At 47.2% G+C, this 16,134-nt stretch overlaps 4 protein-coding genes across 4 annotated transcripts; 2 read left to right on the top strand and 2 right to left on the bottom strand.

The window, feature by feature from the left end:
- Positions 1-2,329: 2,329 nt before the first annotated feature.
- On the top strand, positions 2,330-3,312 carry MCYG_06321 (uncharacterized protein; the record flags this gene model as incomplete). The annotated part of the gene is made up of 4 exons (XM_002844311.1): positions 2,330-2,520; positions 2,599-2,907; positions 2,961-3,038; positions 3,090-3,312. 4 exons carry the CDS (start codon positions 2,330-2,332, stop codon positions 3,310-3,312), a joined length of 801 nt encoding a protein of 266 aa, XP_002844357.1.
- A 713-nt stretch (positions 3,313-4,025) lies between these two features.
- Positions 4,026-5,334, bottom strand: MCYG_06320 (conserved hypothetical protein; the record flags this gene model as incomplete). The annotated part of the gene is made up of 2 exons (XM_002844310.1): positions 4,026-5,002; positions 5,094-5,334. 2 exons carry the CDS (start codon positions 5,332-5,334, stop codon positions 4,026-4,028), a joined length of 1,218 nt encoding a protein of 405 aa, XP_002844356.1.
- A 381-nt stretch (positions 5,335-5,715) lies between these two features.
- MCYG_06319 (NFX1-type zinc finger-containing protein 1) lies at positions 5,716-13,137 on the top strand (the record flags this gene model as incomplete). The annotated part of the gene is made up of 7 exons (XM_002844309.1): positions 5,716-7,192; positions 7,244-8,677; positions 8,845-9,181; positions 9,237-10,006; positions 10,059-10,961; positions 11,020-11,787; positions 11,849-13,137. The coding sequence occupies 7 exons, from the start codon at positions 5,716-5,718 to the stop codon at positions 13,135-13,137; spliced, it is 6,978 nt and encodes a 2,325-aa protein (XP_002844355.1).
- Positions 13,138-13,777: 640 nt separating this feature from the next.
- MCYG_06318 (conserved hypothetical protein) lies at positions 13,778-15,765 on the bottom strand (the record flags this gene model as incomplete). Its single annotated transcript, XM_002844308.1, has 2 exons — positions 13,778-15,213; positions 15,294-15,765. 2 exons carry the CDS (start codon positions 15,763-15,765, stop codon positions 13,778-13,780), a joined length of 1,908 nt encoding a protein of 635 aa, XP_002844354.1.
- Positions 15,766-16,134: the final 369 nt, after the last annotated feature.

Raw genomic sequence — 16,134 nt, 5'->3', positions numbered from 1 at the left:
AGAACAAGAGCAAGAACAGAGATGAAGAGCAGAACAGCTACTGGTTTTGTTTCTTTTTTTCTTTCTTTTGCTGTCCACTTTCTTCTTGATAGATTGATCCTTTCCTTTGCAGTATCAATCTGGACAGACAGACAGACAGAGAGAGAATAATAATAACAAGACAAGAAGAGGCAACAGGAAGGCACAGATAGATATCTGTGGAGGGACAACCAGCAGGCAACACAGCACACCCAAAGAGTCAGACAAAGATTCTCCCAGCAGGTAATATTTATCTGTGAGACTTGGTTCTCTTCTCTTCTCTTTCTCTCTCCTTTGGCTGCCAGTCTCCAAGTCTTCTCGAGCTGTCTATCTATACAAGACCTCCGAACCGAGCCGGTGTGAGAGCCACTGTATCTTATCCCAGACAGACAAACAGGTAGATGTAGAGGTAGAGGTATAAGGGCGTAGAAGCAAAGGGAAGAGGCGAAAACGGAGGATCCGCTCCTCCAGGGGCGACTGCAGGGCGTACTTAGTCTGTATTTTTTTATAGAATCGTAGAGAAGATACAACGTAGAGGAGTGAGAGTAGCAGTAGAACAGTAGAAGAGGTAGACAATTAGAACAAGTGAAGCAGCAGCAGAAGAAGAAGAGTAGAAGAAGATGAAGCAGAGAAGAAAAGATGAAGTTGTCAAGATGGAAGAAGAAGAAAGAAAAACGGCCAAGGCCGCATAGTGGAGGGAGCTTCGTGGTCGTCACCTGACACCGCCTGTACTCCCATAACGCCGAACTATCTCCACTTCCTCTTACACTACATAGAACACTTACTCATACCAAGGAGTTAGCTCGCCACGCTACTCACTTCATTCTCCCTTGGACAAATACCCTCTGCAGGTCTCCCCAGTAGCGTCTTTCACCGTCTCCTCCATGTCGGATGTCTATCGTCTACGGATATCACTACGTAGAAGAATATGTAAAGTGTGTAGAGCCGTATCCTAGGGTCGTATTGACGTAATATATTACCGGCTGGTACGCGGGCGTATTCCCATGTAAAACCTTATTTAACCGCAGATCCACGCTAGACCCTATTCGGCGTGTATGACATAATATACAGTTCGTGATGGTTGACAAGAGAAGCAGAGCAGATGGCAGTATTGTAAAGGATAGAGAGGAAAGTGAAGGCAGTGTAGAATAGTTTGTTGAGCACTTTGTACGAGAGAAAAATATACACACAAAGTAGTAAGGCTGTGAGAATAATACGACCTCCTGGAAAAAGTCTCCGTCTTTGTTTTACATATATGAAATTGACTTTTATACAAGCGGGAAACTAAGCTTTGTCACCTGATGCGGGCCTAGCCCTACGTTTTCTCTTCTTTCAACCTCCCTGAAGAGCCAAGAGTAATTCCAGCTAAGGTCGTCAATGTTGATTCGAAAGCCATCATTCCCCACGCTCGATTTAGGATGACCCAGTTAGTCTTGGGGTCTCTACGGTGTAGGTCCAACTCCGGTTGGAACCATGTCATAAAGGAGCTGTGTCAGCTCCCAGGACTTGAAACACTGCTCTACATTGTAGAACGCACCCCAACCCCAGGTGTTCGAGTCAGGTGTACGTACAATGTACCAAGGGGCATATATATCATGGCGAACTATACTCAAGGCACAGGCCTTGAAACTCTGTGGGTATATGGCTTAAGAAATCATCATTAATGATATCGTGGCCATCTTAACTCAGCTTCGAGAACGCCGTCCCGGTTGAATCTGCCCAGGTTCTATTCTTGATTATTGTATTGGCAGTCAACTAGTTTGCCCTTTACAGTCACATTCTAGCCAGCTTCCACTTCTTTTTACAAGGTGGCGCTCCACTAGAGAACACAACTAAAATTTTTGGAAGAAGTCGCATCCTTTATGGCAACAGTTATTGGACGTTCTCCTCGCGCTTGAATTTAAAGTCGCGAACTTCCATCATTATACGAGATGGTCATGTTATGAGATTCGCAGGCTGGGCATCTGTAGGATCTCCCACTCAAGGTATAGCTCGATTGAGAGAACCAAACTGTAACTTCCTTCATATGCAGATGAAGTCATATTACCTTCTTTTAGGGATTATGATAAACCAGGAAGTGTTTCACGCGACTAGTTTGTCTTCTATATCACAACATTGCCGGGAGCTGGCATGGCCCAGTTCTCGATACACCAATTTTCAACGTTATGACTAGCTTATGTAAACTAATACTTATTAACATAAACAGGCAACATCTCAAATTTAGCTGGACGATCAGCCCATACAAATTTCTAAACAATATTCGCTAGTGCACATCATGGGCCGGTATGGCTGCCTAAACTGGATAGGCGACATGTTCAAGGATAGCACGTTCACCTGCCCCGACGAGAGCGAGTGGAAATTCGATAAAAAGATCAGTGAGAAATCTATCAGGTTTCATGATGAGCGTGATGTGGCTCTTGCAGAGTCCCAGGCAGTATATCACTGCCACCAGGTGAAGGGTCAGTCTGTTGGAAAGGAAGCCATCATCAAGGTTCGGATGCAGTAAGTTAAGATACACGCTGCAAAATATATAACTCGACGCGAGAGGGCTCTAATATATGCTATATGGTATATCAATAGGGTTCCTCACATATATCCAGCGAACTCTGATCCAAATATTCGTGCTCGGGAGGCTGTCACGGAGTGTATCCCAGGCCCGACAGCCACGGAAATACTTACCTTAACTCACCTCAATAAAAAAAGGTGCAGTGTGGTTCCCCAGCTTTTATATCGGGTTAATCACTATCAGTCTATAGAAATGTCTATACCAATGGGATATGTCGTCATATTGATTATGCAGAAGTGCCCCGGAGCTCCTTTGACAGATTTCTGGCGGTATAACGAAGCGAAACGGGAGAAGATACGGGAAGCATTTCGCAGAGGTTATACGTATGTTTCCCTATATCTACTACGCTCATGTCGGAGGCTGAATTTTTTGGTAGGAACTTCTTGTCGTATAATGCATATGCTGAGGACCCACGCAAAGAGAATATCATCTATGATGAGCAGGAGAATAAGTGGTAAGCCTGACGCACACGGATGGTTATATCTATCTATGCTAATGTTGCTAGCTGGTTCATTGACCATGAGCAGACGGATATACTGGACGGCCCGGAGTCGCTAAGTTTTTATGAAGACGACTTTGTGCGCTGGGGTCTTAGACCATATATCCCTGGTGGCAACTGTTATCGATGTAGCAGCCCGAAGGTTTCAGAAATTCTCAATGAATATATCAAAGTTCCTGAGATTCTCAATGGAACGTTCTTGAAAGACATAAATATTCATAGCGTGTAGTTTGGCGGAATTATCTAGATGGTCAGGTATATCGGGAGCCCAGGTCTTTGTTATAACTAATATATTTCCTCAATCTCTAATGACGGTATATGCTTTGCGGTTCCCTTTATCAGCCGCAACTTTTATAAGGCAAATATCAATACATACTTACAGTCGTAAGTAATATATTTCGTCTAGCAAAAGTATATACAGTGGTAACACTAACCATATGCAAGTTGCGGTCTCTGGTGCCCTTAAATAGAGACGCAGCCATCATGCATACTGACGTGTCACCGATAGTATAGAGTGTGGTGTAAAATTGGCTTGCCCTTGATCTTATCATCTTTCCTGGCTACATATGCCAAGCTACTCCTATTCGGATATAGGTTGGCCCCTGTGGCCCCTGTTACGAGTACTTTATCTTGTATAGTGCTAACAAGTAAAATGACCATTACATTGTACTACTTTCATGGGAATAGCCCTGCCAAGATGGGTTCTTGGAGATCTGTCATCGCACTTGCAACTCTATCGAGAACTGATATTCTGAGGCCTGCCTGCCAACGCTAAGATTGACGACGCTAGTCATAACACCCTGGTTTATGTATTTATTACTGCAGGTGCGGCACGCCGGTTCGTCTACAACATCGGAGAAAGGCTGGAACAATGTGAGAAATAAGGGCTGTGGATAGGGACCTAGCTGAAATTCATTGTTCATATTCTACTTAAGATCAAGCTTATGTTTGGCTTGGGAAGAGCTGTATAAGATCAAGTGGAAGGGCTCGCCTCGGTTCACCAATCTGGCTCGTAATGAGTAGGGGCCCCTGGCCGTCCCAGCTGACTTCGCATTGCTTGGAATCAGAATCCCGAACAACATCCACGATCCTGCTAACAAGGGAGTGGAAACGTGCCAAGATGGCAGAATTATCATGTTCCCACTGGAGGACATCTTGCCTGATATTTTTAACCCCTGGGTTATTGAAGAGACCAGACGTGTGATAGGCGATTAGAAATTTGGGTGTTTGGTTAAGCCAAAGTCGCGGAAGGATCTCGTCCATGTCGAATAACCTGTAGCTTGCACGGGTTTTTATATCAAAAATCTGCTGCTGAGGTATCAACCTGCCTTTCATTTTTAATTTCAGTTTCTGGTCATGAGCAGGTTCTCCGCTGACCATCAACATAGATCCAAGCTCTTCAGTGACTGATGGCTCGTTTGCAGGCTCTGAGGGCCTCGATGGTGCATCTGTACCGGGCAATTTGATATAGCCGTCTGTTTCGGTCCGGACAAGGAACTCCAGGCCGCCAAAATCATACCTAATGATGCGTTGGTGAGAGCATGAGTTTCGAACTTCCATATCCCACGTTGTATACGCATCAGGAAAAGTATGGCCATAGCCATGTAAATTCGTGATGACCTCAGTAGGGGAGCTTTCTCGACGGACGAAGAGTACGGTGTCACTAATAACGTCCACATCAAACCGAAATGGCCTCGACTCTGACCTTGCAAACCTCAGGAGGTTCCCAAATGTGCTACCACATCCGGCAATATCTATTGACTGTAGGTCGTATTCCGGTTTCATAGCTTGTAGTGAGCGAAATGCAGGCTCCATAGGGTATGATGCGTATCGAGCCGCATTGATATCTCGGAAAACTTCCTCACTGTCGGGTTTTAGCTTTGTGTCTTCCGTTGGTGGGGTCCATGCTGGTGGAGAGCCTGTATATATATACAGAGTGTATTCCGTAGGTTAGAGAAATTTGCCCAAAATCTTCGATCCTCAATGACCGAGGGTGGCTTTTTGACTGACCTGGGACCAAAATAGTGGGAGATTTGCCGTTGAGCCAGTTATAGGATGCGATATACTCAACGTCTTTGATTTTGGGAGCAGCCTCCTCGATCAACAGCGTCTTGATGTCGATGCTATCGATTGTGGGACCAAAAGGTTTATTTGGTGGAGCTGGCGGCTCTTCCACTCTAGCGCTGCCGCTGCCGCGCCACGATGAACCTCGTTTTTCTCGCCCTTTGTAAAAGCCGTCGCGAAAAGACATTTTCTGGAACGCTGATTTTGAATAATAAGATGAGGTTGATCCAAGGACTTGAAAAAGACGTGTCTAAGGAGGGGGTAGAGTAGCTTTCAAGGCTACCACTGCTACTAGGATGACCAATAAGGGGGAGGGGGAGCATCTGCACGATGCTGTCCAAGAACTCGCCTCAGCAGCCTTACATTTTTTAACCCCGCCAGGCAGCAGTCTAGGGTCAAATGGCTGTCCTATTGCCAGCTACAATATGGAATTTCCCAGTTTGACTAGCACTCTTTGTTTAACACCCTCTTGGACCGCGAATGTTTTTCTGTTCCCACTCTCTGAGCTTAGAGCCTGAAGACTCCTTTGCGGTTGATTTATGCGCTGCTGTGCTCCTAGTTGATGAACATGGCTTCCTCGAACCTAGATGATGCTCGAACCGTGAGGCTCTCGGCTTTTTTCAACAAGGTCGTCCACGGCCAGAGAACACTGTCTACCGCGCGTGACGGCAAGCTCTTTATCGAGGCCTTGTGTGCTCAGACCGACCCAGCAACTTGTGCCCACAAGCTCCTTTCCAGCCAGGGAGGGCTTCCCGCCCTCCAAGCATCAGTGCGATTCGATACTTCTCCCTCATTTCTAAATGAGAATGCTTTGACATTGCTTCAGTACCTTCAGTCACCGTCCCTAAAATTGATCGACTCCGGGTCGATTCTTAACCAGTTACTGCTTAGCATGGTAGAGCCGCCATTCTTCTGGGATGCTTGCATACAATCATTCGTGGATGGTTTACTTGGGCCAGATGCTTGCCACGCCTTCGCATGGCTACTGCTACAGCTCATCTGCTTGCCTGGCAAGGCATCATCACCCTACGCTGCAGTAGCAAATTCACAGAATATACTAGAATCAATACTAACATCACCGAACGGAGAAACTCGCATCCTAGGACAGAAGATCAAACATGCCTTACCGCTGGATGCATCGGAACTTCACGACACCGAAGGTTCTTCACCTGGTGGCAGGCATGACAACGATCATGCGAATCATAGGGAGATTTTAATCATGCCTACTGCAGATGAGCTTTTGTCAAAGGACCGCCCTTTTCTCCGCACCGCTGACTTTATCGACGACCCGGAGCTTGTATCTTCACGCCGCGACATGCATCTAGATAATCAGTTCCGGCTTCTTCGCGAAGATATGCTCTGTGAAATACGAGATGAGCTAAAAATAATGTCAGGGGAAAAGCGTGGCCGCCACAGAGGTATCGTTCTGGGCGGTCTTTCTCTTGCAGGAGTGGAGACGGGTACTGACCGTAAGCGCTTACCGTGGTGTGTCGTGCTCAAATGCAATGGCGAGTTCCCCCAATTGAAGAATCTTACCAAGGAGAAGAAGAAAGACTTTCTGGAAGACAACCGGCACATTTTACGGCACGGAAACATGGCGTGTCTGATGATTGATGACGAGCCAGTAGCGTTTCCGACCATCCATCGAGATGAAGACAGGCTCCTTGATAACCCTGCTACAATCGCTGTACAGTTCCCTGATGATCTAACGCTCTCATATGCCCTGTCTAAGATGAAGACAGCTAAAAGTGTTAAATTAGCCCAGCTCGATGCAGCAATATTTGCATTTGAGCCATTCTTGCGACGCTTGCAAGAGATGGTTGAGTTACCACTAGCGGAAGAGCTGCTTTACTGGGAGGAAGGTAAAACCATCGGGGCCCCATCTTTTCAGCCGACAACCTTAATCACTGCACTCAAAGAGCTCTCTGGTAAGAGTGTGCAAGGTCTCTTAGGCCTCAAGAAAAAGGTTATTCTAGACGATTCACAAATGATATCTCTTTGCAATAGCTTATTTCAACGCGTTAGTCTAATTCAAGGTCCACCCGGTAAGTGTTAAAGTGCTCTCCATTCCAACTCTCGCTTCTAACGGAAAGCAGGAACTGGAAAGTCCTTTATTGGTGCCTTGATAACCAAGGCCCTGCACGACTCAACGTCTGAGAAGATTCTGGTAGTTTGTTTCACCAACCATGCCCTAGATCAATTTCTCGAGGACTTAATGGATATTGGGATTCCACAATCGGCTATGATTCGTCTAGGGGGCAAATCGACGGACCGGACGAGGCCCTTGATGATTCGAGAAATGCCCAGCGTAAAGTCCACCCGAATGCAATGGGCTCGGATTGATACGCTAAAACGAAGCATATGCCATAGCGAGAGAAAACTGAAGGATGTTTTTAACCGCTACCAGACTGCCAATATTCAGAAAAAACATCTCATGGAGTTTCTTGAATTTTTATCTGAAGACCTTCCATTCTATGACACTTTTACGGTCCCAGAAACCGAGAATGGCACGACTCGGATTGGCAAAGCTGGAAAAGCCATGAGCCCATTCTACCTTCTCGATCGGTGGATCAGGGGTGAAAGTAACGCTGGAGCTCTCCAAAATTTACAGCCGATAGGTGCCGATGCGGTTTGGAAAATGCCACTTGCGTTAAGACAATCCACTCTAGTTCGCTGGCAGACAGCTATCCTAGATGATCTTGTTATGGAGATTCGGGATATCGGACGGCAGTTTAACTTGGATCGAGCTGAACTTGACAGATTATTTAGAGAGAGAGATGCGGGTATTATAAAAACTAAGAGGATTATTGCTTGTACTACAAACGGGGCCGCCAAATACTCTGCGGAAATACAAAATGCGGCACCAGGCGTCATCATTGTTGAAGAGGCTGGTGAGATCTTGGAAGCTCACATCTTGACCTCTTTAGGGCTGCATACTGAGCAATTGATCTTGATCGGAGATCATAAGCAACTTCGTCCTAAGTGTTCATATGAGCTCAGTGTTGACCAGGGTGACGGTTTCGACCTCAATCGATCTTTGTTCGAAAGGCTTGTCCGTAAAGGCTTTCCGCACGTCACTCTCACAAAGCAACATCGTATGAGGCCGGAGATCTCTTCCATGATCCGACATCTAACCTACTCTGACCTTACCGATGCTAACTCAACCTACAACCGGGCCAATATTCGCGGCTTCTGCGATAATGTTATATTTGTTAATCACTCCAAACCAGAAGCTGAACTGAAGAGTTCGAAGGAGTTGAGGGATGGCAGAACCACCTCGAAGCAAAATGCATTTGAAGCGCAGATGATATTAAAGTGCGTTCGGTATTTGGCACAGCAGGGTTATACCTCCGACAAACTAGTCGTTATTACGCCCTATCTTGGGCAGCTGAAGCTTTTGAGAGAGCACCTCGCGAAAGAAAATGACCCCATACTCAATGACCTCGACAAGTTTGACTTAGTACGTGCAGGGTTATTGACTGACCTTAGCTTAAAGACAACAAAGCCATCGCTCCGTATATCAACCATCGGTGAGTATACTTGGATCATTTCCCTCAGCTATCTCATACTTCTAATCTGCTCATCTATTACAAATACTTCACCAAATGGCATTCCCCGTTACCATAATTCCTAATCTCTTCTACTAGACCATCCCTTTTTTCTTTCTAGTTAATAGCATACTAAACCTTTGATTTAGACAACTACCAAGGTGAAGAGAGCGATATCGTCTTGGCCTCGATGACCCGAAGCAATAAGTCATCTGATATCGGCTTTATGGCAGCACCTGAACGTTTGAATGTCTTGCTCTCCCGTGCACGGGATGGTCTGATCATGATTGGAAACTCTGAGACCTTCATGCATGCTCGCAAAGGTAAGGATGTTTGGCGAAAATTATTCGTTCACCTGAAAGAAAACGGACACATCTACGAAGGATTTCCCGTGAGATGTGAGAAACATCCAGATCGAACGGCTTTGCTCTGTAAAACTGAAGATTTCGAGGCAGAATGCCCAGATGGGGGATGTACAGAGCCCTGGTATGTTCTACCGTGATATATAGCCAGTCAAGATCGTACTTTTAACTTGTACTAGTGGCGAAATGCTGAAATGCGGCCTTCATAAATGCCCGAGTAGCTGCCACCAGCTGTTCGATCATTCTAAAATTCTTTGCCAGGCCCCTTTGACTCAAAAGTGTTCCAATGGACATAGTCAATCCTGGAGGTGCCACCGTGGTGCACCACTAGCTTGTCAGAAGTGCGAGCGTGACAGAAAGGAGGCCTTAAAAAAGGCCCAAAAAGCCCTAGAGGAAAAAGAAAAGCGGGAGGAAAAGGCGAGAAGACATCAAGAAGAAGTTGCAAAGGTAGACGAAGCCATTGAAGAGATCAACCGGAAGATGAAAGAAGTGCGGCTAGATCATGAGCGACAGGCTATTCTTCTTCAAAAACGACAGGACCTTGCGGCTGCCAAGGATCGGGCTAACATGGAACAAACGACCGCTCATCAAGCAGATAACTCTAAACAAGCTTCAATCCCCACCAGTGAAAGCCTTAAAATCACATCAAAGCCTTTGCCCGCAGTTAAGTCCAGCCCGAACAAACCAAGTACGCGTTTACGGGTTCACGAGCACTTAAAATCGGCCGTCGAGCATAACGAGTCCCCTTCCAAGACAGAATGGCAACGCCAGAAGGACCAAGAAAATGCAAAAAATCCAGCTATCGATAAGATCATGGAGATGGTTGGCCTGGAGCATGTGAAAAGCCAGGTTCTGAAAATCAAAGCAAAGGTCGAAACTTCCCTCCGCCAGGACGCCGATCTCAAGAAGGAACGCCTTGGGCTCACCCTCCTAGGAAATCCAGGCACAGGTCTGTTCTCTAATCAGCCCCCCTGAAGTATTATTACTCTAACGATCAAAAGGTAAAACAACTGTTGCAAGGCACTACGCGAAGGCACTGAGCTCGCTGAAAGTCCTTCCCGGAGATGGCTTCATCGAGACCACCGGCTCACGTCTTGCGCACGGCGGCATTACTGAGGTCAAAAATCACCTACAGCAATTAGAAAATTCAGAGGGCGGTGTATACTTCATCGATGAAGCCTACCAGCTTACAGAGACGCACAATCATGGTGGTAAACCGGTACTTGATTTTTTGCTTGCCGAAATTGAGAACCTCACTGGGCGAGTAGTTTTTGTCTTTGCTGGATACCGGAAGCAGATGGAGAAATTCTTTGAACATAACCCTGGGTTTTCTAGTCGTATACCCTACACTCTCCACTTTGACGACTATACCGATGCAGAACTTTTGAAGATGTTACAGTTTCAAATGAACCGATTCTTTAAACATGGAGTTGACGTCGAGGATGGTTTTGATGGTTTATATATGCGGATTGCCGTTCGTCGATTAGGGAGAGGACGGGGGCGCGATGGCTTCGGTAATGCCAGAGCGTTAGAGAATATGTTTGCTCAGATTCGGGAGCGACAATCAGAACGGTTAACAAAGCAAAGGAAGGAAGGGAGTAGTCCGGATGACTATCATATAAGCAAGGAGGATCTCATCGGGCCTGATCCGTCAAAAGTGATCTTAACCTGCAACGCCTGGACCCAGCTCCAGCAAATGATTGGTCTAAAATCTGTCAAGAAGTCTATCAGGACAATGATTGACCTTATCAAGACAAACTATGTCAGGGAGTTAGACGAAAAGGAGATAATCGACGTATCTCTCAACCGTATCTTCCTTGGCCCGCCAGGAACTGGAAAAACTTCTGTCGCCAAACTGTACGGTCAAATTCTCGCAGATATTGGGATGTTAAGTAGTGGTGAAGGTAAGATCTCGGAGGAAAAGCTGTCTTAGTATAACTTTTACTGATTTTTCTTTCTAAGTTGTCGTCAAGAATCCGTCCGATTTTATTGGTAACGTTATTGGCCAGTCCGAAGCAAACACAAAAGCCATACTCGCTACCACTGTCGGCAAAGTCCTTATTATTGACGAAGCTTATATGCTCTACTCCGGATCTGGTTCAACAGGGGGAGGCAACACCGATATATTTAAGACCGCTGTCATTGACACTATTGTCGCGGAAGTCCAAAGTGTGCCAGGGGACGATCGATGTGTGCTACTCCTTGGATACGAATCACAGATGCTGGACATGTTCCAGAACGTTAATCCAGGCCTTACCCGAAGATTTCAACTTTCGGATGCATTTCGGTTTGAAGACTTCAGTGATTCCGAGCTGCAGGAGATTCTACAACTGAAACTTAAAAAGCAGGACTTGGGCGCAACGCAGAAAGCCGTGTCTACGGCTGTTGATGTTTTGGCCCGTCTGCGCAACGGACTCAATTTCGGAAATGGCGGAGATGTCGAAACGTTGATATCGAAAGCTAAAGTTAGTTATCAGACTCGACAATCTGTTTTGCCGGCTGCACAGAGATCCTCTGACTTCATATTCGAGCCACAAGATTTTGACCCGGATTATGACCGATCCGCTGGAGCTGAAACTAATCTGCAGGAGCTCTTCAGGGGTGTGGTTGGCTGTGAAGGAATCATAGCGAAGCTAGATGGGTTTTTGAGAGTTGCTCGAGGGATGCGAGCTCAAGGCCTTGATCCTCGTGGACATATACCAATGAATTTCATATTTAAAGGGCCACCTGGTAATCAAACCTCTTTTTCTCATACTGCCTCCTTTATTCTAGACAATCTAACTCGAGTTAGGGACTGGAAAAACCACCACAGCGCGAAAATTTGGTCAAATTTACTATGATCTTGGCTTCCTATCGCAGGTTGAAGTGGTAGAATGCTCCTCCGCTGATCTAATCGGTCAATACGTCGGCCACACCGGACCAAAGACCATAAAGCAACTCGAGCGCGGATTAGGCAAAGTCCTCTTTATAGATGAGGCTTACAGGCTCGGCCAAGGTCAATTCGCCCAGGAAGCAATAGACGAGCTCGTTGACAATATCACCAAGCCCAAATTCGCAGGAAAGCTTATCATAATTCTTGCAGGTTACGATAACGATATGAATAATCTCCTCCGTGTGAACGAGGGGCTAAGCAGCCGTTTTGCAGACGAGATAGTTTTTCCATCACTAAGCCCAAAACACTGCCTTCAGCTACTCGAGGACATGCTCAAGCAAAGCCAAGTCGCCTTCCCACGAATGCATGACCCATCAATTTATCTGGACTTTCAAGAACAAATTGCACAAATGTCCAAGCTTCCTGGCTGGGGAAACGCGAGGGATGTTCAGTCGCTCGCGAAGGCGATGGTTCGGGCCGTATATCAGAGTAATACCACCAAGGTAGACCAGCTCATTTTACCGGCCGAGGTAGCCCAGAAGTGCCTCCGGGACATGTTGGTCGACCGGTGCAAGAGAGCGAACGTCACACCTTCATCACGACCACAGTATGTAGGGCCAGTTAAATCGCAGGATGATTCATATTCGCCGCCTCCCGTTGGAATTGGTGCTTCGACAACAACAAAGTCTGAGGTATCGAAACCAAAAGAAGACGAAGGTCCAGATAAACCACAACCCGGGGTTACCATAGAGGATGGTCGTGACGCAGGGGTTGCCGATGACATTTGGGAACAACTTCAAACTGACAAAAAGGACGCTGAAGTCCAGGCGCAGAAAAGCAAGCTAAAAATCCGCGAACTAGAAGAAGCCCAGCGTGCCGCGGAGGAAGTTGAAAAGGAAGCTGAGAAAGCTGCGGCCTCGTTGCGAGAAATGAAGGCCAAAACTGATGCCGAAATTCTTGAGCGCTTACGCCTTCGTGAAGAGGCAAGGATTCGCGAGATAGAAGCAAAGGCTGAGGCGGAACGCATTCGGAGAGAGCTGGAAAGGAAAAGGCAGGAAGAGGAGCAGAAAAGAAAAAAGGAAGAACTTGCTCAGCGCAAATTGAGGGAGATGGGGGTTTGTGTCGCCGGGTTTAGATGGATCAAACAGAACGGCGGGTATCGGTGTGCGGGTGGCGCCCATTGGGTATCTGACTCCCAGCTTGTTTAAGAAACAAAGGGAGTAAGTATCTAGGAAGCCAATTTTTGCAACCTACCCACTGTTATTCATAGTAAGTAGCATGTGTGGAACTTTCAGCTATATTCTTCGATAGTGAGTTCAGGCCCTTTATACTATCCAGCAATATCAACACACCAGTCAAGGAACGAATCAAAGCCTCTTGTTCAGGATTCACCTTATATGCTTTCTAGTTCTTAATACGTGGGCATGTTAAGAGGCTGCTGCTAGTTATGGTATGTACCTAGAATATATCCTGTCTCTACCTACGACTACAGAGTATAGATCTAGATGGGAAAGGATATACTCCAGTAAAAAGAAATCTGAATATGAACACTATCAATGTCAATGCAATTTGTTCTCGGGAATCACACAAAAATGACCAAAACCGCCCAAACTCCTCCTTGCCCGGGATCAATTAACTGTTCAACCAAGAAGGCGCACCAATGCTTGATCGTAACACCAAATACAACCCTGAATGCCCTGATAGAGAAGCCAAGAGGATGAAATCAAACACTGCCCTGCTGTGACGACCATCCCAGCCCCTTAGCTCAATTTACTCCCTATTATTAGTATTATTCCTTTTTTGTACCTCTAGTCTCGCAACCTCTGTATACCGTACGACGCATAGCTCTCATTTCGTTTGCTTCCGGAGTAACACGGTTGGGTAGGCAAGGCTGGATCCCGATGTCGTTGACGTGGTTGCCTTCGCCGATTTCAGGGACAGAGTGCGCGGAACGCCCTGCGCCAACGAGAACGTCTTCTTGTGCCGGAGCGGAGTGCCTGGGAGCACTACCGAGGACTTCACAGACAGATTGATGCGGGTGACCGGTGGGCTCTCACCTTCGTTCGGATGGACATCCAGATGTTTGGCGCCCACCAGCTTTCGCATCTTTCTCGGCACAGGCGTGGAACGATACGGGGTCGCTGGTGCTGGTGGTAGGAACGGAGCTGGGCGTTCATGTTGTTTGCCCTTTTCCACGGCATCAGCCGGCTGCTCTGCCTTGTTCGTATTTCGTCTACTCGATGAACGCAGGCTCCGTTCGATGGCCTGCGAATTCTGGTAAACCTCCGAGTCGAATTCGGGGACTTTCTCCTCTCCACAGTACTCAAGCAGAGCTTCGTCGTTCCATTTGACCTGCTTCTTTGACTGGTCTCGTTGCCGGAGTTGACCGTCTTCTGGGTCCGCCTCCAGAGCGGCAATGGCTCTGTTGAGTATGGGAAGCAGCTTGTGAGGAGGCTTGCTACCCTTGTTCAGTCTCGTGTTGGCCTTGGTCAGAAGAGCCGTTTGCTGGTCGTCTGTTCGCTGCATAAACACGAATTCAGTGCCCTTTCGACGGCGCGTTGGGATCTGATCCGGGACCTTGGGGGCATGACGGCCATGCTCAACCGTCACTTCAACCATAGGCGAGCTTGGGATGACCGGTCCCTCCCATACTGCTTCAATGGTTCTCGTTCCAACCGCTTTTGATGATCCGATACGGGGTGGTCGTCTGTTAAAGTAGAAGTCTGGGGGGTGAGGCCTTTCCGGAAACGCATGCCGTCTATGCGAGCGAGGTGAGTTGCCATCTACGGCTTCTAGGGCACGCCGTGAGCTAGAAATTGGTGATTCAGGGACACAGTCGACTCTAGCATTTTCTTTAAGCGGCATGATAGCAGCTCTCTTAGCCCGTGCTTTGGACAGAAACTCGGAAATGAGCTCTGCATCATCGCCGTCTAGAATAGCTATCCTACGCATCGGCGCAGCCTGGGGCGGTTTATCTCCTTGCTCCGGAACAACTGCCATAGGTTCTGCTACGGCATCAAAGTAGGTCTCCTCTTCAGCTCCCTCTGCGTAGGCAGTGCCGGGTTTGTCTTGGTTGATTCCTCCTGGCATCGTTCTCTCCTCTGGCGGCATAAGGGCCTCTGATACCGTCTTCTCAAGTTGCGGAGTTTCTCTGGGATTGCTACAGCCCGCCTCTTCATCAGGCAGCTCCATATGCTCGTCCTCACTCCTCTCTCGAGCCAAACAGCCGGCTGGTGCTGTTGTTCGCGCATCGTCAGCGTCCTTCGCTGGCGCAACGTATTTCCCTAAATGACAACAAATCAGTACCCTCCATCAGCATACTAGTAAGGAGGGACCAAGCAGAAGTAGCAAATAAACCACTTACGTCTCCTGTCTTCAACCTGCTCTTCCCATTTTGTTTCCAAAAATGACCGTCCACGCTCGCAGTCTGGGGTATGCGCCAGTCGCTGTCTCTTCACGCCACGTAGCGCCGCCAGAGTCGCAGCCAAGTTTATCTCCGTAGAAAACGTATAAGTGTCATGCATATTGCTCCCTTCTAATGACGTAGATCCAAGATGTCGCTTCCAGATCTTCTGTGTCCTCGAGCGCGGTAGGACGGGCGTTGTGGGCTTGCGATCCCAAAGCCGGGTTGTTTTCTTCGACGTTGCTACGGGAGTGAACCTGAAGCGGTCATGATCGAACAGGCGATTCTTTCTGCGATGCGTATTAGTTATTATTATTATTAGATCTTGCATGCCAGTCGACGTGTCTCTGCATAAACTGAGTGTGAATCTGTCTGCGCCTGAGGCAGTGAGCGACTTGAAATGTGAAGATTCATACCGTCTCGGAGATCGCATAGTATCTTGCCCCATTCTCTTGCTGTTCACTGGAGAGTATCGATAAAATTACTCAAGCTGCGGGAATAATATGACGGTTTGTTCTGTGACACTCGTTCGCTGTGATTGCAATTTGCGTGTAAAGGGATAACGTATCGATGGCTTCAAGGTGAGACGAAGGAATAAATATCGATATAGAATCAAACACAAGACCACAAAACAATAACAGAGAGGTTATGATGCGTGTATTTTGTTATTCAACCAAGCTGAACTATTCCTGTCATCGGCCTGGATGAGTTGGCGCGTTTTTTTTTTTTCTTTATGTTTTCATCCCCTGCTAGCAAGGTCGTTGCCGTGCCAACCAAGGCCTCCACACAAGCCACAGCTTTC

Source organism: Microsporum canis, genomic scaffold (genome assembly GCF_000151145.1).
Source record: "Microsporum canis CBS 113480 supercont1.6 genomic scaffold, whole genome shotgun sequence".
NCBI lineage: Eukaryota > Fungi > Ascomycota > Eurotiomycetes > Onygenales > Arthrodermataceae > Microsporum > Microsporum canis.
The sequence above is the reverse complement of the archived record's forward strand: the minus strand, read 5'-3'. Positions and strand labels throughout refer to the sequence as shown.